The 23,133-nt window shown below is 42.5% G+C and overlaps 1 protein-coding gene across 1 annotated transcript in view; it reads left to right on the top strand.

Moving 5' to 3' along the window:
- Positions 1-23,133, top strand: part of IQCK (IQ motif containing K) — a 121,409-nt gene that overhangs the window by 31,782 nt on the left and 66,494 nt on the right. Inside the window, exons 5-6 of the mRNA XM_012647548.1 lie at positions 14,187-14,239; positions 14,375-14,452. Of these exons, the coding sequence (XP_012503002.1) occupies positions 14,187-14,239; positions 14,375-14,452 (131 nt within the window). The remainder of the gene's footprint in view (positions 1-14,186; positions 14,240-14,374; positions 14,453-23,133) is intronic.

Here is a 23,133-nt window from a genome sequence, read left to right as displayed (position 1 = left end):
TCCTATAGCTTTATATAGGAAAAATATAGGCATAATTATCAAATAAATATTGTATATAAGTAAGGACTACAATGAGATGATTTGCTATACCTATATATTGTGAAATGATTACCACAGTCAAGCTCATTAACACATCCATCATCTCACATAGTGTCTTTGTCTGTTAGGGCTGCTATATAACAAAATACCATCAACTAGGTAGCTTATAAACTACAGAAATTTATTTCTCATAGTTCTGGAGGTTGGGAAGTCTAAGCCTCAGCTCTTAACTACAGGAAGTGGCCTCTTAACCCAAACGGTGGTGGCTGGAGTCCACCTGTCCGCACCCCCAGGCTGTGTGCAAGCCTTCTTAGCAGTGTCCTCCTGGCTCCTGGGCTCTCTCCCTCTGCATTCCCAACCAGACTGCGTTCCCTCACCCTGGATTCAGATGCTGATCTGAATCAGATGCTCACCTGGCCTTTGGACTTGGAATTTGTTCTTGGGAATGCTGGCTTTTGACTCTAATTTCCTTTAAAGGACTCTGGGTTTTCAGATTTTTTTTTTTGTAGAGACAGGGTCTTGCTCTGTCACCCAGGCTGGAGTGCAGTGGCACAATCATAGCTCGCTGTGGTCTCAAACTCCTGCCTCGGCCTCCCAAGTAGCTAGAACTACAGCTGCGTGCATCAGTGCACTTGCCTAATTTTTAAAAAAATTTTTTTGTAGAGATGGGGGTCTCACTGTGTTTCCCAGGCTGGTCTCAAACTCCTGGCCTCAAGCGATCCTTCTGCTTCAGCTTCCTAGTCTTGGGATTACAGGAATGAGCAAACCATGCCTGACTTTTTTTTTTTTTTTTTTTGAGGGAAGAGTAGTAATTACACAAGTGTTACTTGTTCGGTGTAGAAAAATTAGAAACTACCAATAAGCAAAAACAAAAGCCCACATTGGTCATAGCCCTGTTAATGTGTTTAAAATCTCTGTAGAGTTTTGAAAGTTCACATACACTCATATTTTCACATTTACTGCATATTAATACTGTTTTTTTTTTTTACATTATACCCACTGTCTGCAACCTGTTGTGTTTTTTTTTTTGACATAGCAATAGATCAGAAACATCTTTCCTTATACCGTTAGTAACAACCACATGGACTTGCACAGTGGGGCTTCACCTTGATGTCCTGAACTGATTACCTGTTATTGCACATAGAAGTTTCTAATTTCTCAATATTCTAGACCGGGGCAGGGAACATGTGGCCCTCCAGATCCCCAAGTGCAGCCCCTCGACCGAATCCAGACTTTAATAAAGGGATTTGTTCTGTGAAGTTTGGATTCCGTCAAAAGGCTGCACTCAAGGATCCAGAAGGCCACACGTGGCCTTGAGGCTGCAGGTTCCTAAACACTTCCATGAAGAGCCTCACTTACATTTCTTCACACACTTGGGACTCGTTGTGAGCTTCCTGTGCAGTGGGCCTCAGGTGGGAAACCTTTCCCTTCTTTGCTGCCTTTATCTACCTGCTAAATTTTGTCAATATATATATTTGGCAATGATTCCTTGGTTCATTCATTCAACAAATGTTTTTTGGACCCTTTATGTGAGGAGGTGTAGAGCTAGGGCTATTTTTACGCTGACTGATTCTTTGTGCGTATGTACTGTTTCTATAAAAGACATTTTTTAAGAACAAGGTATTAGAATCAGATCGAGCTGGATGGGAATCTCAGCTGGGCCCCTCACTTGAACAACCTTACCTCACTGGCTGAATCTCAGTTTTCTCACAAATGAAAGAGGGACAATGATATTAACATCTGCCTCACTGGCTTGTTCTGGTCATCAGGCTGGATCGTGTGGGGAATTGCTCAGCACTGCACCTGGCACGTGGTGAGTTCTCAGTAAACGATTCACTGTTACTATTGTTAGTACGCGCTGTTGTAAGCACTTGCAGAATAGCAATAATGAATATCACGGTGGCCCTGATCTCAGGCTACCCATAGTCTCTGGAAACCTCCTAGTCCAGGAACTTTGCGTCTCCTATTTGATCTCTGCCTTTAGTTGGCTGAACTCATCTACTAATCAGTTCTGCATACTTGGAACATATGTAACAGGTTAGTATCCAGACTATAGGGAATTCCTACAAATCAATGTGAAAAAAAGAGAGCAACGCAATAGAAAAATAAAGTATATGATCAGGAAGTTCACAGAAGTGGAGACCTAGAGAACCAAAAGCAAATTGAATGCTTAACCTCAATAACATTGAGGGAAATCAAAATAAAACCACAGGGAGATCATTGCTCACGGATTGGCAAAAATGTAAAAGTTTGACAACATAAGGAATGGATGAAGCTGTGGAGAAGGGAACGTTCATGCACTAGTATATAATTTCTCCTGGAGAGAAATTTGGCAGAGCCTAGTAAAATTGAAAATACACATAACTTATAACCTAGAAATTTCACTCCTAAATCTGTACCATGTCTAGAAAAACTCTCACCCTGAAGGACATTAAATGGAACACTGTTTGAAATATTAAAAAATGGAAATGACCTTAAAGTCTATCAATGGAAGATGTATAAATAAAACCTCTTTTTATCCTCTTTATTGAAGTTAATTTACATATCATTAAATCCACTCATTATACCCAAGTATCCATAAATGGATGAATGGATAAACAAAATGTGGGCACGCGCGTGCACACACACACACACACACACACACACACACACAGTGGAATAGTATTCAGCCTTAAAAAGGAAATCCTGACGCATGCTACAACGTGGATGAACCTTGCGGACATTGTGCGAAGTAAAATGAGCCAGTCGTGAAAAGACAAATACTATATGATTTTACTTATATGAGGTACCTAGAGTAGTCAAATTCATAGAGATATGAAGTAAAATGGTGGTTGTCAGGGGCTAGGGGGAGAGGAGAATGAGTTATTGTTGTTTAATGGGCATAGAGTTTCAGTTTTGCAAGGTGAAAAGAATTCTAGAGATTGGTTGCACAACCATGTGAATGTACTTAACATTACTGAACTGTACATTAAAAAATAGTTAAGATGGTAAATTATATGTTATGCGTATTTTACCATAATTTTTTAAAAAAAGATTTCAAAAATATACTCATTTTAAGTGGAGCAAATTTACAGAGTCATGCAACTATCACAACAATCTAAATTTGGAACATTTCCATCACTCCCCCAAAGAATCTCTCATGCCCATTTTAGTCATTCTCCATTCCCACTCTCAGTCCCAGGTAACCATTGATCTACTTACAGAAAGTAAATCCCTTTTCTGAACATTTCCTGTAAATAGAATCACATAATATGTGTGATTTCCATCTGGTTTATTTACTTAGTACGATGTTTTTGAGGTTCCATGTTGTAGTAGGTATCAGTACTTCATGTTTGCTACCAAATAATCCAATGTATGGAGATATCACATTTTGTTTAGAGGTTATTTCTACTTTTTGGCTATTGCAAATAATGCTGCTGTGAACATTTGCATACAACTCTCTTTGTGGATGTACGTTTTCATTTCCCTGGCATAGATATCTAGGAGTGGAGGAAACTGGGTTTTCAACCTGACCTTATTATAGTTAATTGAATATCATGACATTTAAATAGGTCCAGATAGCAGAATCCAATTTTGCATCTTGGAATGTAGCACCTAAATATGAAATATGGCTCAAAGTGAGGGGCTGTTTTGTAATGATCTATCATTACCGGTTACCATCTAAGTGAGTGTTGGAAGGCTGACCTTACCAAACTATGGCGATCGTTTTTTAAATGACAGTTATTTGTCAAATACTTCTTATATGCCAGGCATCATTTCACACTGTGATCTCATTTAATTATCACAATCACCCTGAGAGCGGGTGGTTTTATCGTCTCCATTTTGTAATTGAGGAAACCGAGGCCCAGAGAGGTACCCAAGTTCCTGCGGCTACTAAGAGGAAGGGCCAGGCTTTGAACTCCAGAGCCCGGCATTCTTTCCTACTGTGTCTCATGGTGATAAGGCAGTGGGTGCTGAAAATATTTCTCATTGTGACTCTTGGAATTGCTGTCAGATCCAGTTTGTAAGCCACGCAAGAAAACTTATTATAACTTTACAGTCATGCTTCTTTTCTTTTTTCTTTTTAACAAAAGAGCATTGATCACTTCATTTCCCAAACTTGGCTAGGAGTTGCTTTTGTTTCTAAAAATCAAAGTCATCCTCAAAGAACAAAACTTTAAAAAGAAAGTCAACAGGCTCTGACCTGAGGGTGACCCCACAGCTCTTTTACAAAATAAAGGGCAGTGGCTTTGTGGCAGGATTTTGCTTCTGTGGTCTGAAGCTTTGTCCTCTTGCTTTCAGAGGCATGGCTTTATGCCAGATGGCGGTGGTAGCAGTCTTGACTAACTGCCAATGAGGGGGAACATGATCATTTGGCCATAAATTGCATTTCGGTTATTATACACTGCACCAGTTAACTTTGTGCTGCATAACAAACTACCTCAGAAGTTGGTGGCTTAACATTACAACCATTTATTTAGCTCACTATTCTGCAAGTCAGCAATTTGGGCTGGACTTGGCTGGGACGTTCTTCTTGCCTTGGCTGGGTTCGTTCCTGTGTCTGTGGTCAGCTACCAGGTAGACTGGGTGCTGGCTGGTCTAGGATGGCCTCAGCTGGGATGGATCATCTTTGTTCCACTTGGTCTCTCATCCTCCATCAGATTAACCCTAGGTTGTTCATATTGCAGCCAGGCAGGGTCGCTAGGATTCCAGTGGACACGCTCAAGGCCTCTTGAGCCTGAGTCTCATAACTGATGTAGTGTCACTTTTGCACATTACGTTGGCCAAAGCAAGGAAGATTCCTTAAACTCTGTGAGCCTCACTTTTCTTACCTGTTAAATGAGGAGGGTGATAATCACAGCACCTGGTTGTTGGGGGGATTGAATGAGATGGTGTGTATTAAGTACAGTAAGTTGTAGCCATTGTTACTGAGAATTATGCTTGAAGGAGAGAGGCAAACGTGAGCAAGTGAAAAACCAGAGGGAGGAGAGATGGATCCAGGTTGACGGTGAGAGAAAGGATAAATTCAATGTCAGACGGGGACAGTGTGATGGATCGGGACAGGCGTATCATCGGAGCCTCTGCCAGAAGCTTCTATTTACACAGGTCTTGACATGCCTTCTCGAAGCAGAGAGCAGGCCTTGTAGGGATGCTCCAGCCCCCTTGCTTTCTTGGAGGCATGACTGTGAAGCTGGGTTTGCAAATGATTTTGATCCCGAGAAAGGAGTTTCTGTGGGAGTCGAGTTTTTACAAAGACTTGCCCTCTCCTTACTGCATGTGCATTGACCTTGACCTTTCTGATCTTCCTAATATAGTTACAGCTGCCTTCCCTGGTGCCGCTGGGCTGGCCAGAGTCTACATGAGTTGGAAGGGGAAAAAGGTTCTATGGCAGGAAATCAACTGTGTAATTGTTAAAATAGAACTTCAGCATTCTCTTTAGACAAAAGGTTGGTTAAAAGGCCACAGTCCCATTCCTGTTCTACCATGCACTGGTTGTATTCCACAGGAACGAATTAAGTTGGAGAGATAAATATCATCATAAAAATTAAACATTACAGTTAGGTTGATGTTCTTAAGCAATTCCTTGACATTCAGCCATGCCTTTGGATTAGCTTAATTGGAACACAAGAGATCAGAACTTAATTAGAATTTAATTGAACTGCTCTATTAAACAGAGCTGGCTCAGTGGCTGCATTGTAAACTTCACTTGGAAATTCTTTCCAGTGCATCTCTGAAAATATTTTGGGCACGCAGAGTAAAGATAATGATTTTTACTGTAAGCAGTTTTTGATTAAAAAAAGGTTTATATTGTTAGCAGTAAAAAGTAGTGCAAACTCAAATGAGTTTGTTTCAGCTGGGAAGTGTTAAGTATGCAGAGCGAAGACTCTCACATTTGCTGGAGTTAACTCTTCGAGGGCAGGCCCTGCAAGTGACAGAAAACCCCACTCAAACTGACTTAAGTATAAAGGGATTTTTTTTTCTTTTTTTATAATGTAGACGAGAGACCCACAGGGAGATCTTCCAGTCCAGTTTGATTTGGTGGCCCAGATGATATCTTCATGACTTGTTTTCTCTCTCCATCTCTTGATTCTGTGTCCTCTGGATTGGCTTCATCCTGAAATGGGCCCTCCCCTTGTGGCACCAGCCTGTGTCCTATAAGGCTCAAGTGCAGCAGGGAGAGAGAAAGTTTCTAATTGAGCCAACTCAGTCAATTACCTACTTTAGAATAAGTCCTTGGAACTTAGGGGAATTTAGTGGGCTGTTAAGCAAACAAAAGAGCTCCACCCGAAGCACACAGCTTTAGAGTTGGGGAAGGGTGGATCCCCCAAAGAAACTCAGGGTGCTGTTACCTAAAGAAGGGAGAAGGGAAACTGGGCAGCTGTCTTGGTTAGGGCTTATTATATTTTAATTAACAGAAAACTAGCATAAATAATAAAGGGGATTTATTGACTCAGGAAACTAGAAGATCCCGAGGTAGAGAGGGAAGGCTTCAGGCTAGGTTTGATTCAGGGGCTCAGCGATATACTCGAGGAGGACCTGGTTCTCGTCTGCCTCTCTGCCAGGCCTCTTGCAGAGTCCACTTTATCCTTAGACTGGCTTTCCTCAGAGTGGCAAAGCAGCCACGACCACAACCTAGGCTTTGCATCCACCTCCTACAGCAAACAGATGGAGAATGGGCAAGCTCTTTTGGAAAAGGAAAGGAAATTACTTCCCAGAAGCCCCAGAACTTCTCCTCTCCCATCTCCTCACTCTGAAATGGGTCACATGCCCATTCCTGATTCAATGAATCTCTTTGGCCAGGATAAATGTGGACCAGATTCGCTTAGGTCTAGGTGGAGATTATCTTACCTGAAGTGGGATTATCTCACCTGCTTTATCAGGGTCCACACCTGGAGCTGGAGCTGGAGCTGGAGCTGGAGTTAGAGTTAGTCATCTGCACCCATCACAGTTCCCACCCAGGTCAGGAGTTGGGGGAGTGGTGGTTGCTGGACCTTGAGTTAATAATCACACTGGGGCCAGGTCTTGCTCATTTTCTTTATCTCTAGCGGTCAACACAGGGCTTGGCACATAGTAGGTCCTCAGTAAATATCTGTTGAACAGAATCAAACTAGAACAGTGTACTGTGTTTAATTTGGAAAGGAATCAGGAGTTTTATGCATGAGTAAAATGATGGCCGAAAATAAATTCTGTCTCAGCTTTAAATATAGATTCAGTGTGGAGTCTGTTTTTGACCTGTTGGTTTATTAGAAATGTAAAATGTGGAGTCTGGGTAGAGGCGATAAGACTGCTGCTTCTTCTATCCTATCCCACGCAACATAAAATTTTCCCTTTTGGCTTTTGGGTGCTCATCAAATTCCATTACAATGAAGAGTATTATAAACCACAGTTGGTATCAGGAAACTATTTCTAACTCCTGACAAGTCCTTTGATGATCTCATGATACTGAAATTTGCTACTATGAATAATTCAGTAAAACAACCCCTTTTTTTCTCTTTACATTCTTTGCCCTTGTCATAATCATTTATTATAGCTGTTTGCCTTTCCTTAATCAAATACCTGAATGTCTTTTAAAAAGTACAAGGGCTCTGGTCAGTGAGGGAAGAAACTTCATTTCCTGGCCTTGACCAATAAGGGAAATTAGAAATACCATCAGCTTTCATTTGAAAAAAAATTTCTAAGGAGTGGAAAAAATAGATTCTGGCAGGAAAGGTGGGGTAGAATTATTTCAGTATTATTTCTTTTCATCAAGAACACTTTTAGAAATGACCATGTGGCCTGGGCTGGAAGTCTTAGTCAATGGTATTAGTGCATGTTTTGAACTTCTTTTGAGAAGTATTCTTTTTCTCTGATGAAATTTTGACTTGGTGAAAAAAACGTGAACACCTGTTTGAAGTTTGCTGTGATAAGTATTTTGGCTTCTGGTTATAGGCTAAGCGGGTGCTCATTTCTGGGATCGTAGTTACTGATTGGTTTTGTCATGTCTGGGGATTCTCTGCAGTTTATTGTGGACAATGTCTACGTGGGAAAGGATGTTCTATGTGCATGCCATGTCCACAGTCCTTAACTGCTGCTCTTTGTCCTTACTTTGTCCATGTCCCCGTCTATAAGTGATCGAACCAGGAATGTGTATCAGGCCCTGGGGCAGCCACTTTTAGGTGGCAAAGTGGCTATGAAAGGGTCTGGTCCGATTGTTCTGCCCAACAGGGATTATCTATCCTGGGAGCATCTAACCATCTCAATCAGATTCTCCCTTCTGGGGAGCTGGTATGTCGGACTAGCGAGAGAAGAAGGTAGAAGGAGAGAGAAGCCCAGAGACAAGGACAAAGCTGTAAAAGCCAAGAGATGGCAGACCTCGAAGGCAGAGAGAGGAGGAGGGAGAATCTGTTAGAACAGCAGAAAAAGAAGCAGCAAGGAGTAAAAAAAAGCCATGCCAAGAAGCCGAGTTCCACATAGAACTAGAACTGTTGTTAGATGGCTGTAGCCTCTCCTGTGCCCTGAAAAGCTGTGAACAATGGTCCAGTTCTTCCTGAGACCTGGCTCTACCCCCAGCCGGAGACATTCGTGTTTCCCTACCACCCCTTCTACCTGTACAGTCACTGGTTCAAAGATACTTCGGGCCTCTTTCGAAGGAGGGTTTGATCATGTGACTGCTCTGCTCAGTGAAATGCATGGACCTGACATGTGTCATTTCAAACACATGCTTAAAAAGTCAAAGCACGGTTCACCATATTCTTTTTGTTGGTCATGCTAACCGGTGATATTTCACATAGAAGCAGCTCTGTCAGCCTTAGTCCCAGAGTAAAGACAACATGGCACAGAGAGCCACAGCTGATCGAAATGTTCATGTAACATGAATGAAAACCAAACCACTGCTGATGTAAGATACTGAGATTTGGGATTGGTTGTTCTTGCAGCAAAATCTAGCCGAACCTGACCAAAAAAAACTACCCTAGTAGCAGAGGTACCGTGCTCTGAATGTTTTGTGTTCCTTCCAGATTCATATGACGAAACCTAATCTCCAGTGTGATGATATTGGGGGAAGGGGGAGTTAGAAGGTGATTAGGTCATGAGGGTGGAGCTTTCATGAGTGGGCTCAGTACCCTTATAAAAGAGGCTCCAGAGAGCTACCTTGTCCCTTCCTCCATGTGAGAACACAGCCAGAAGGTGCTATCTATGAGGAACCAGACACCAAATCTACTAGCACTTTTATCTTGGACTTCCCAGCCTCCAGAGCTATGAGAAAGAAATGTTTTTTGTTGATAAGCCACCCAATTTATGATATTTTTGTTATAGCAGCCCAAATGGACTAAGATGTTGGATAAACTGAGCATATTTGTATCCCTTGCAAGCCCAAAGACTCTCAACCAACACAATGCCATAGCCAGCCACACTCAGTCCACTGAACTCACAGCATGTGCTTTTGAGCTTTCTGGGGTGGAATTCTATCGGTCACCCAGTGCAGACTCGGTTGCTTTCAAATGCTAGTTGTTTCTCTTCCCAGCCTTCAGTCCTCCTGTGTGTCTCCTATACGTTTACCCAACATAACAGTTGGTACAAAATACTGTCTGGATTGAACCCCTATTAATTTCTGCCTTTTCTCTTTGTGGTCTGGATTTTTTATTACACTTTTCTCCTCCTCTGTCTGCAACACCCCCCCTCATTTTATTTTTTTATTTTAATTTTTAAAATTTGGTTTTATTTTACTTTTTTTTTTAGAGACAGGGTCTCTCACTCTGTTGTCCAGGCTGGAGTGCAGTAGCATCATCATAGCTCACTGCAGCCTCCAATTCCTGGGCTCAAGTGATCCTCCTGCCTCAGCCTCCTGAGTGGCTGGAAGCGTGTGCCACCATGCCCAACTAATTTTTAAATTATTTATAGAGACAGGGTCTCACTATGTTGCCCAAGCTGATCTTGAACTCCTGGCTTCAAGCGATCCTCCTGCCTCAGCCTCCCAAAGTGCTGGGATAACAGACATGAGCCACTGTGCCTGGCACCCCCTCCCATTTTATTATAAAAAAATTTTGAAGCTGATAGAAGAACTGAGAGAATTTTGGAGCAAATACCCACATATCCACCACCTAGATTCTACAATTGCCATTTGCTTTATTTGTTTTTATCACATATCTGTCCCCCAGTCCATCAATCTGTCCCTCTATCTATTCATCTTGGTTTTTGGATGCATTTCAGAGTAAGTTGCAGACTCATGATGACATGACGATGTCTTATCCCTTGACACTTAGTCTTTTTCCTTTTAATTCTAGATTTAAAAGAAAAATTTTTTAAATTTTGTTTGAGGCTACCTTAAACATTCCCTCTGCTCTCCCAGACTTGCACATTTTCACCCTTTAACAATCAAGAACTCAGTGTATTTGTCCACATTACGTAAACCTCGGGCACCCACAGTGTCTTAATCTTGCTCTTTAATTTTTCTCTCTCTTCCTTCCTTCCTTCCTCTCTTATCTCTTCACTCACCACAGCGTTTCATTTGCTTTTCCTTCTCTCTTTCAGTTGCCCAGCAGATAATTTTTAAACTAAACAACAGCTGAACAATGTCCCCACTGTTCTGCCTGTCTGGGTATGCACAGCACGTCCACGCTTGCCCAGAGCAGAAGGAAAACACAATTTCTTCCATTTTATTTCTTTGCATCAAAAGTGATTAAATCTGTCTGCGTGACCTTCATACATCAGGCCGTTTGGCTATTTTTAAAGTCTATTTATTAGAGTAAGTCAAGTTGCGTTTCCTTTCATAGAAGAAATCTTTACCACTAAATGATGTGATAAATGCCACGGAAACAATGCACCTTTTGTAGGACAAGAGAGAGACGCTGCCATCTTACAATCACTAGATTGTTTAAATTATTCTACGGCAGTTCGTGCTAGTTACATATTTGCATTGTTGTACAAGTATTTTCTTATTTTGGTCAAACATGGCTTCCTGAAGGATATCCTACCCTTGCAAGGCAGATGCGAAGGCCCCATTACGTGGTCTACTACTTTCAGTTTTATTGCCCTGGGCAGCAGTGTTTCAATTTTGTTTTATAAAAGGCTATAAGCAATGAGATAAAAGATTGCAAATATTCTCCAGCAACTCAGGCACTGCTATATTTTATTTACTAAAAACTGTAATAAAGCTTTCGATAAAAAATCTTAAGGAGCATTTTTCTTTTTGGTTGAACATCATTTTCCCAGCAATCTTTTCAACCTTATCTGGGATTATAAAGCTGAGTTGGCCATTTGAAAGTGATGAGGGGAAAAAAGGTGGAAAAAATTTATAATAAAATATGGTGGGAAGAAAAGTAAAGAGAAATTGTCCAGAATTATATTAGCAAATCCCACTTTTGAATACCAGAATCCTTGCACATGAGTTCCTACTTTGATGCTTGAGAGTTGAATGGTGAATTCATTCATTCATTTACTCCACACTCATTGATCAACTGCTGTGTGCAATGGGATCAGTTAAGCACTGGGAATACAAAGAGAGGAAGACAGGTTTCCTGTCCTCATAGAGTTTATAATTCAGTAGGGAAGATGGATATGTGGGCAGACAGTTTCGTTATGGTCTGAGGTGCGATGACAGAGGGGCACACAGAAAACCAGGGCAGATCCTACCCCAAACAGAAGAGTGTGCGAGTGCTCAGAAAGGCTTCCTGGACAAATGGGAGTGAGCCAATCGGAGAAGAGAGGAATAGTATTATACTTAAAACTCTTTCTGTTGCAAGTGATAAGCAACCCAATGCAAACTGGCTTAATCAAAAAAGTAATAAACAACCCTGTGCAAACTGACTATATTGGCTTATGAACCCAAAAGGCTCAGGGACTTTTGGCTCCAGTCACAGCTGGGTCTAGGGCCTAGCGCAGTGCCATCAGGAATTTGCCATTGGTGGTCTACCCAGCAGCATCTCCCTTCTTCCTGTTCGTGGAACCCCAAATGTGTTCACTCTTATTGGAGCTGCTTTGTCTTTCAGGAGTGGCTGGGCTTAACTAATTGTTAATACTTCCGCACTAATCTTACTTCCAAATAAGATCACATTCTGAGGTACTGGGGGTTAGGACTTCAACATGCGGATTTTGGAGTGACACAACCCCTGACACGCCACCTTTTTCTCCTCCATCTCACTGATCTCCTAGTGGTATCTCACATCAGTTGGACCCAACTAGAGGGTAAAGGAGCCTGACTGATGTACCCTAAAATCAGCCCCCTGAAGCACACTGTGGGTAGAGAAGGGTGGTTCTGGAGGGGCAAAGAGAGCTCCCCGAGTACTTTGTATTGCCTTGCTTCTGGGAAGGAGCCCTCTGCATGGCAACCAACACCTCTAGACTGCCTTGGTTCTTAGCCTGCCATGTTAAAATGAGAGGCAGGGACTCTCTTTCTCCCAGAATCCATAACAATTCTCTCCAAGGAGCTAACTGGTTCTCTTTGGGTTTCAAAAAGAGATTTAAATGGAAACCGAAGACAGGATACCCGGCGCTCTGCCTCATTGCCCTTCTCTGCACGTCTTCTCCCCCATCACTCTGGGGTGTTTTGTCCCTTGTGGCTTACCAGATATCTGTCACCTAGGGGCTACCTTCAATTGCATGTAATGAAAACTCAAGAATGGTGGTAATGAACCAAATGAAGTTTCGTTTTCCTTATGTGTTAAGATGTCCAGAGTAGGGCAGGCCCAAGCTGGTGTAGTAGCTTAAGGAAGTCAGTGAAGGCCCAGGCTCCTTGTACTCCTGCTGCACTTGCAGCCTCGCATCTGTGTCCCAGACCGGAAGAAGTGGAAGGAAACTTCAAGGAAGAAGGGGCAGCCAAAATCAGAAAAGTAGAAATTTGTCAGAAATCCCTAGGATATGTCTATTTCTGTCTCCCGCGACAGAACTCTGGCACATGGCAGTCCCTTGCTAGTAGGAGCCTGGGAAATGTAGTTCTTTGGCTGAGCTGATCGCCATTTGGAAGCAATCAGGTTTCTGTTAATAAGGATGAAGTGGAGGGTGGACATTGGGTGCACAGCTAGCCACACTGCCAGTGGCACCTGTGTGCTGGGTGCCCAAATTTGAAGGTAGCACCCAGATCTGCTGTTTTGAGGATTTGGATGGACTTGGGGAAAGCAATGCAGTTAGTCAGAAAAGAGAATCATGGTCTAGATTTAAATTACAAAATCATTCTAAGACAATGCCAAAAGCATGTAATAAGCCCCCACTATGAGCACTGCCTTTTATTAGTCCTGTGGCTCTCAGAAAACGTGCTTATCAAAAGAGGACTGGAAGAGATGTCTTCAGAATTCCCTACATTGCCCGAGTTACTGCTTGTTGATGTGCTTATAAAGCTTATAAAGGACTCATGCATATTTATGCATGCAATCAATTAACCTCCCTTCCCTTGTCCTACTCAGACATATGGGCGAAGTAGGAATGTACAGTTGACCCTGTGCCAAACTCCAGCACAGTCAAAAATCTGCATATAGGCTGGGTACCATGGCTCACCCTGTAATCCCAGCACTTTGGGATGCCAAGGCAGGAGGATCACTTGAGGCCAGCAGTTCAAGACCAGCCTAGGCAATATAGCAAGACCCTGACGATACAAAAAATAGAAAAATTATCAGGGCATGATGGCACACCTGTAGTCCCAGCTACTCAGGAGGCTGAGGCAGGAGGATCACTTGAACTCAGGAGTTTGAGGTTGCAGTGAGCTATGATCATGCCCCTGCACTCTAGCCTGGGCAACAGAGAATGAGACCGTGTCTCAAAAAATAATCTATAATACATATAACTTTTTTTTCTTTTTCTTTTTTTTTTGAGAGAGAGTCTTGCTCTGTCGCCCTAGGTAGAGTTCAGTTGTGTCATTATAGCTCACTGTATTTTTTAAAAAAGAAAATGTTATGAAAATCATAAGAGAAAACATATTTACTATTCACTAAGTGGAAGTGGATCATCATAAAGGTCTTCATCCTCATCATCTTCACCTTGAGTAGGCTGAGCAGGAGGGAAGAGGAAGAAGAGGGCTTGGTCTTGCTCTCTCAGGGGTGGCAGAGGCAGAAGAGGAAGGGGAGGCAGAGGAGGGAAGAGAGACAGGCACACTTGTTGTGACTTTTATTGAAAAAAATTCACGTATAAGTGGACCCGAGCAGTTCAAACCCATGATGTTTAAGGGTCAAGTGTAATTTAATTATCTCTTCTCTCTTTAGAGGAAAAGAACCAAATTCATTGCCTGTGATTTTCTGACGGAGTGGTTATACAAGTGAGTTGTTCATGTCTTTGAATATTCAATGACCCTAAGGATTCAATAGCGTCATTTGCAAGCAGCACAGCAACAATTGACTTGAATTCTTACTTATTGTTTTCTTGTCAATCAAACATATGGCATCGTGACCAGCCAAAATCCAAAGAGGATAGGGGAGCCGTTCACAGAATTCTTCTCCATTCCGTTTGTGAAGGAGTGGCTAAAGGACCAGTAAGTACAACACAAGGCTTTGAGTAATTTATTCCTAATTTTAAGATTGTGTTAATGATAGTTTTCTCCAATCTAAGAGAACTAACTCATGTGATCCATCCAGGACCCTGGGTCAGTTATATCTGTGGCTCTTGTCTCTGCTTATTTTTAGCCTAGTCTAAGCTCATCCTATCTATGCCAATAATTTCACTCAAGAAGCACTTCAGAAATAAAATAGAAAACTGAAAAAAAATTCTTAGCATAAGTAATGTTTCTCTCCATTCTCTTTTGCTTTCTCTTTCTCTCTGAAGGTCATTATGTCTCAGGAACTGTGACTAAATTTTCTAAATATTGAATTTTAGTTATATGCATCAATTCTCCATTTGTAACGTTAGAACATGACAGACGAAGTTAAATCTCTCTTTGACCATTCTAATCTGGGTCTCCTCCCCACACAGAAGTAATCAGTTCAGTCTACAGTGCATCCTTCCAGAGCTCTTAAAATTTAATAGTTATTTGGGCCGGGCATGGTGGCTCATGCCTGTAATCCTAGCACTCTAGGAGGCCGAGGCAGGAGGATTGCTTGAGCACAGGAGTTTGAGACCAGCTTGAGCAACAGTGAGACCCCATCTCTACTAAAAATAGAAAAAATTAGCCAGTCATGGGGGCACATGCCTTTAGTCCCAGCTACTCGGGAAACTGAGGCAGGAGGAGGGTCACTTGAGCCCAGGAGTTTGAGGTTGCAGCGAGCTATGAGGATGCCACTGCACTCTAGCCAGGCGACAGAGTAAGACTCTGTCTCAAAAAAACAAAACCAAAAAAACCCCCTAAAATTAGTTATTTAACTATATGAAATTAGTTTATATCATATAAAATTAGTAGTAATCTTTGGTCTGAGCTATTTTTTGTCAATGATGTAACAGTGATGATGATGATGACAGTTGATGTTTACTGATCACCTTTATCACTGTTCTCAGCATTTGCACCAATGAACTAATTTGTTCCTCATAACAATGTTATTATTACCAGTCCTATTTTGCAGATGAGGAAATTTATGTCTTATTCTACAGTTTGCTCTCATTTAATCCAAATAGATACTTTTTTTTTTTTCTGAGACAGAGTCTTACTCTGTTGTCTGGGCTAGAGTGCAGTGGTGTCATTGTAGTTCACTGCAACCTCAAACTCAAGTGATCCTCCTGCATTAGCTGCCACACCCAGGTTACTTTGCTATTTTTTTGTAGAGATGGGGTCTCACTCTTGCTCAGGCTGGTCTCAAACTCCTGGCGTCAAGCAGCCCTCGCCCCTGAACCTTCTGTAGTTCTAGGATTACAGGAGTGAGGCACTGCACCCAGCTCCCAAAAATGTACTTTTGAGATATAGCCATGTTGATTCAATTACACCTAATTCATGCCTTTTGATGGCTTTATAGTATATTTCATTTCTAGATTTGCATAATACAGTAATTCATACAAGAAATATTTATTGAGTACTACTATGTGCCAAACATCATTCCAGGTACTTGAGATAGAGTGGTGAACAAAATAGCTCCAAATCCCTGCCTTCATGGAATTTATATTCTAATGGGAGATAACAGATAATAAGTAAATAAGTTAAGTGCTATGAAAAATAAAGCAGAGGCTAGGCATGGTGGCTGAAGCCTGGAATCCCAGCACTTTGGGAGGCCAAGGTGGGAGGATCACTTGAGGCCAGGAGTTCAAGGCCAGGAGTTTGAGACCATCCTGGACAATATAGTGAGACCCAACCTCTATAAAAAATTTTAAAATTAGCTGAACGTGGTTGTGCATGCCTGTAGTCCTAGCTAGCATGCCGGAGGCAGAGAGGGAGGAATACATGGAATATTGAGGGGGCTTAATTTTATATAGAGTAGTCAGGAAACATCTCACTTAGAGGATGACAGTCAAGCAGTGTTCCGCTATTTTAAGCCATAGGTGGAAGAACAGAGAGCTCAATTTAGCAAAAATAATATATTTTGCCTGTTACTTTGAAAATATTTCCATGCCAGCCCTGCGTCAGAACAATGGCAGGAAATTGAGGCCCAAGGAAATCAAGTGAGACTTACAAAGTCACATATTAAACAGAGTGGAAGACCTTCAATTAGACACTTAGGCCTCAAATGTCACATCTTTTGCTTAAATCTGCCCTCCTTGAGCATGCCAAGTTCAATAGACTCTTGGCTGACTTTTTCAATTTTGAGAATTAAAAACCCCTGGATATTACCAGTTTTAAAAAAAAAAAACTGAGACTATACTTTGAAAGAAGAGCAATATTGGAAAACCTTATTTAGCTTCTACACCTGTGCCTAATTTTGTCTGCTATGAAATGAAAGGCCCATAATTTATTGATTTGCATGTATTTTTCTAAGACAAGACTTTTTTCAGTATCATTCTCCAAGTTGCTGCTATGTGTTGAAAATGAAACATTTTCCCACTTGTAATAACCAATGACAAAGAATCTTAAAAATAAGAGAACTTCTCTAAATGAGAATCCTCTCAAATCCCTGGTCATTTATTGTGCAAATATCTTAATTTAAAACGGCATCTGACATTTACCGGCAGCTCCTCTACATACACTCTAAGGTAGCAGTAGCAGTCATTTCACTTGCGCTCCCCATCAACAGAAACCCAAGAGCTCTTAGTTTAACTGGCATTTGTGTTCTCTGCTTCCACTGCCTTTCAAAGAGTTGCCCAGATGCATGATAAAAATTAGAATGATACTGATCCAATTCGCTTGATGCAACTACCCAGCTCAAGCGCACAGAACTTGGTACTGGGGAAAGAACAGAGATGAATGAAGTATGGCTCTGGCCCTTGCAGTGAGAGATGTGTTTACAACTAGTCTCTGTAGTGAGTGTTGTAATCCAAATGTTAACAAAGCACTGAGGGGAAATGGGGAAGCATGAGACCATCCACGTGCCCGCCCTGCAGGCCTGGAGCCAGCCCAGCTGGGGCAGTGGCCAAGCTGTGTGCCCGGATTCGGTCCTGAGAGGCAAGAACTCAGATGCTGTATTCTTCTCAAGGATAGTCTTGAGCAGAAATAGAGAAGCAAGTAGGAACCAAAGTTCTTAAGGGGAGTGAGAGTGGGAGCTAGGAAACAATATCTAATCCAGGTTTTTTCAGCCTCAGCACTATTTACATTTAGGACCAGATCACTTTTTGTTGTAGGGAGCTGACCTATGCATTGTAGGATGTTTAGCAGCATCTCTAGGCCCCACCCACTGGCTGCCAGTATCACTCCCCCTCTACAGTTGTGACAATCAAGAATATCTCCAGACACTGGCAAATGTCACCAAAGATGGGTGAGGCAAAATCCTCCTTGGTTGAGAACCCTGATTTAATCCAGTGGTTTTCTATCCTGGTTGCACTTTCGAATCATCTGAGGAGCTTTGGAAAAATATTGGTACCTGGCTTTACCCAGAACCCATTACACCAGAATCTTCAGGTATAGCCTGGGCACTGGTATTTTTTTTTTTTTTTAAGCTTCCTAGGTGATTCTAATATACAGCCAGGATTAAGCTGTCATCCATCCATAAGGCAGAAAATGCTGCATCTAGGAAACAATAAATAGTATAATTGAGCCATTGTTCTGCTAAGTGCTTTTACACATATTATCTCATTTAATCTTTGCAAAAACATTAGGACGTAGCTACTAAAGCTGAGAGCATAGAGCCAGGAAGTTGACAATGAAGTAAGATGGGTCTTGGACAAACACGGTGATTATTGGGGCAGGAGCATGAAGGATGGACATTGTAAGTACGGCTTAAAGATACAGATTGGACGAAAATGCATCTCGAGGGGGAGTCTCTGTCAAGGCTTTTTAAAGGAAGCAAAAGATAAACTACAGTAGGACTTTGGGCAGTATGGAGTTGGGGTTAAGAGCATGAACTTTCAGGACAGACAAACCAGTATTCAAATCTCCACTCTACCACTTACTGATTGTATGACTTTGGGCGAGTGTTTTATTTATCTATTACTGTGTAACAAATTGCCCCAAAACTTAGTGGCTTAAAGTAATAAATATTTATCTTACAGTTTCTGTGGGTCAGGAATTTGGAAGCAGCTTAGCTGGGTGGTTCTGGTTCAGAGTCTCCCATGAGGTTGTAGTCATGATGTCTCAGGGACTGCAGGCATCTGAAGGCTCAACTGAGACTAGAGCTTCTGCTTCCGGGATGGCACATAGACATGGTGCTGGGTGTTGGCTGGAGGCCTCAGATTTTCCCCATGTGGGTCTTTTCATGGGCTGCTTGATTATCCTTATGGCGCGGTAACTGGCTCCCTTCAGAGTGAAAACGCTCAAGCACAAGAAGGAAGCCATGGTGCCTTTTATGACCCAGTCTTGGAAGTCAAACACCTCCATTTCCACCACATTCTATTAGAAGCAGGACACTAAGTACCATATTTGAAGGGAGAATAATTAAGTGCCGTCTTATGAAGGGAGGAGTATCAAAGAATATGTGGACATAGATCATATTTTAAAAGCACCACATTAGGTCTGTCTCTAATCCTCCATTTCCTCGTTGGTAAATGTGGTGGTTGTGAAGCTGCAGTGGAATGATACAGTTACAAATGGGATGATTTGCGCCCAGCTTATAGTAACATGTGACTTACCAAATGGAAAGTAGTGGCTGTTGCCATTGGCAGACATTGTGGACTTAGGAAGGGCATTCCAGACCAAAGACCCAAAGATGGGAAAAAAGATAGGACTTGGTCCAGCATAGCTGGCTCCTGGGGTGTGTGAGGCCCTAGGGATGGGATGGGAGATAAGGCTGGAAAGTTTTCAGTGCAAGTACGAAGTTTGGGCATTATTCCATAAGCAGGAGAGAGCATGCGGAGGTACAATGGGATCAGACTGTTTTGGAAGTATAATTCACATTACAGTGCAGAGGATATATGAGATTGGGGAAGGCCCGGAGTTGGGGCTACCAGTTCCAAGGCCAAGGCCATCATTACAGCCCCAAGGTATTGAGTTAGGGTGATGGGCGTGGAAAAGGAGGGACATGGGATGAGTAGAATGGGTGGATGACACAGGTTAATTTTAGGGGTAGAGAAGGGATGTACCTGTAAAGGTGGGATTTGCTCCTGGGGATGTAGGAGGCCCATAATGGAAGCCAAGAGACCTAGCCGGAAAAGCAAGTGCAAGGGTAAACGTGACGATTCCTGTCTGGGGCACGTTGAGATTGAGGTGCCTCTAGGAGATCCATACTGGAAACTCTGGCCCGAAGCTTAGAAGTAGGGTGTGGACGGAAACGTTGATTTGGAAGTCAAGATCCCCACATCAAATGTATGGATTAAGCCAAGATGGACAGACTGAACTTATGGGTACCCTAGAGTTGCTTCCAGAAGTTCACTGAAGGAGGCACTTACTCTGAATCACGTGGTTGGCAGTGTGCCCCTGGCCTGTCTTGAAGTCAAGTTTGCAAAACAAGCCATCGTTTCACCTTAGAGTCTACGTGGATTTGAAATGACTGGTGGGCAGCGATAAGGGTGTATTCAGTTTCTGTTGATACTGTCACAGATCACTACAAACTTGGTAGCTTTAAAACAACACAAATTCATTACCTTCCAGTTCTGGAGATCCGAAGCCTGACACGGATCTCACTGGGCTAAAATCAAAGTGTTGCCAGATGCATATTCTTTTCTGCAGACTCTGGGGGAAAATCCGTTTCCTTGCCTTTTCCATCTTCTAGAAGCTGCCTGCCTCCCTTGGCTCACGGCCCCTGCCTCCGTCCTCCAAGCCAGCAGCGTTGCATCTTCCCGAGCCCCTCTCCTACTCGTCTCTCTTTGACTCTCTTTTCCCTCCACCTGCCACTTCTAAGGACTCGTCCGATTGCATTAGCTCACCTAGATCTTTCAGGATACTCTCCCCGTCTCAAAATCTTTAACTTAATCGCATCTGCAAAGGTGCTTTTGCCATTGTCAGGTAGCATATCCACAGGTTCTGGGAGTTATGATGTGACATCTTTGGGACCCATACTCTGCCTTCCAGAGAGGGTAATAATGAAGAAGATGGGGGAATGGAAGGTCCCTCCCTTCTAGGGATCACTCCATTTTCCCAGGGATCACTTACATTTTAAAATGGTATTACAGGTTTTGTAAAAATGATACATGCTAAGTGAAAAACTCAAACAAAACAGAAAAATTAAAAGGAAAAGGGCACAAATCATCTAAGAGCCCATCTCCTGGTGACAGCCATTGTTAACATTTTAGTGAACTTCTTTCCAGACACTTCTCTGTGCATCGCCACACATGTATAGATATAAGAGGATGTGTATTTATTCCTCTGAGACCAGAGCTAAAAGTGAGAGAAAATTCGAGGCGGAGGGGAGAGGAGTTGAGAAAGTTCACAGTGGGTGCTGTCCTGCTGGTTGTCCCTGTGGGTGTGAAGGCATCTGCCGAGAGGGAGGCCGAGGCACATTCTGGGGGCTTAGGGAGGACAGGCTGGGGTTGCAACAGCTGTTCTGGTGAAACTGATAGGGAATCTACTAGGGATAAATCACGCCCAGCTGATGGCTTGAATTTGCGGTGCACATAAACAGCCTGCTATGCGACTGTCGCCAGCAGCCCTCGGCAGCCCTGGAAAGGGGGTGGAGGGAACAGATGGTTGGTAAAATCCGGGTTGAAGCCTGGCAAAGCTAATCGAGTAAAAGGTCTAGACTGGGCCCTGGGATCTTAGGTACAAGTGAAAGCATTGTTTCCTTTTCTAAGAATAATATCTTACATTTTTATCACACATGACCATGTTTTCTGAATTACGTGAACGCCTTAACAACCAATTTTCAGGAAGAGAAACACAACATTATGTGTTCCCATTGAAAGTAAGTGACATACCAAACTCAGACACACTAAAATGAGGATTGTGGGGTCCATCTTAGAATCAAGAAAATATGTTTTTTAAAATTACAATATGTGGCTTTTCATTGGATCTTGATTCAAAGAAACAAGCTCTATAAAAAAATTAGGAGACGGCCAGGCGTGGTGGCTCACGCCTGTAATCCTAGCACTTTGGGAGGCCGAGGCGGGAGGATTGTTTGAGCTCAGGAGTTCGAGACCAGCCTGAGCAAGAGCAAGACCCCATCTCTACTAAAAAATAGACAGAAATTAGCTGGACAACTAAAAATATATAGAAAAAATTAGCCGGGCATGGTGGCGTATGCCTGTAGTCCCAGCTACTCAGGAGGCTGAGGCAGGAGGATCGCTTGAGCCCAGGAGTTTGAGCTTGCTGTGAGCTAGGCTGACGCCACGGCACTCACTCTAGCCAGGACAACAGAGTGAGACTCTGTCTCAAAATAAATAAATAAAGAAATAAAAAATAATAATAATAAAAATAAAAATTAAAAAAATTAAAAATTAGGAGACAAGTGGAAATTTGAACACTTAATAGTTGATGAAATAAATTATTTCATTTGAGGTATGATAATAATGATTTCATAGTCATGATTAAAAAGTTATTACTTCTTAGAGAAACATGCTGAAATATTTATGTATGAAATTACATATTCTATGGATGGGGGTTGGGGGAGGGAAGTTACCGTTAACTGACATGGAGAACAGTGTATTTGAAGCTGGTGGATACCTGGGTTCATTTTATTTTTTTTCTGTCCACTTTTGTATATCTTTGAAAATTCCCATAATAAAAAATTAAAAGAAAAAGAAAAAGTGAGATTTTTCAGAGCTCCCCATGAGCATCGTGGGCAAGGAGGTATCTGTTGACTGGCAGTGAACTAGGAGGGCTGTTCCCCACTAGAGGAGGCTGGAGTGACAGACAGTGGGGGACTGAGTTTTCATATGATCATGCTGAGAAACTCAAATGGAAAATGACCCTGGGGCAAGGGGAGATGGCAGGTGCAGCCCACGTGAGAAGGGTTATGGCGCTGGGAAGGCTTAGGTCACCGCTCTGGGTCACTCCTCCTGACGCCTGGCTCTGAATGCACACAACTTCCTGACCAGTTCTCCTACGTTAGTCTCAGGCTCCCTCCCGTCTCCAACCCAAACCCAAGCCCCCCCAGCAACAATGAGAAGGAGGCTAAGGAGATGAGATCCTTGGGTTTGCTGTAAAGAACATGGCTCCAATAATCTCAGAGTTCCAGGGGAACATGGAAATGGCTTTCTAGATCAAGGGTCAGCAAACTTTTCTGTAAAAGATAGTAAATTTTTTAGGCTTTGCAAACCACAGGTGGTCTCTCAACTAGTCAACTCCCTGTGGTAGCATGAAAGCCGCTGTAGACAATAGGTGAAAGAATGGGAGTGGCTGTGTTCCAATAGAACTTTATTTACAAAAGCAGATGGTGGGCCAGATTTGGTGCATGGGCTGTGGTTTGCTGATCCCTATTCTAGGTGGACACCAACAACCTTCCCAAACCACGCTCTTATGTAAAAGTAAGAAACAATAGAAATAGATATGAGTAGGTGGGAAAGACAGAAAGACAGAGAATATTATAATGAGATCAGGAATTCGGGAATTTGAACTGTGACAGTACTCAGTGATGAACCATTCTAAGATGTGACCATTCTATTGGGTGACTGACACAGAGGGAAGGTAGGGTCATTGGAAACATGTGGACCCAAGGCCACGGTGCCAGAGGTGTCAGCAGCATGGATAATGAAGTAGGTGAGAAGGTTGGTGGGAGGTGGTTGAGGAAGATGACAGTGAGTCTAATCCCAGCACTGTCAAAGGAAGTGTAGGAA

The sequence above is a fragment of the Propithecus coquereli genome, unplaced genomic scaffold (assembly GCF_000956105.1).
Source record: "Propithecus coquereli isolate 6110/MARCELLA unplaced genomic scaffold, Pcoq_1.0 Scaffold27, whole genome shotgun sequence".
Taxonomy (NCBI): Eukaryota; Metazoa; Chordata; class Mammalia; order Primates; family Indriidae; genus Propithecus; species Propithecus coquereli.
Note: the sequence above shows the minus strand (reverse complement) of the source record. Positions and strands in the feature narration are given on the sequence as shown.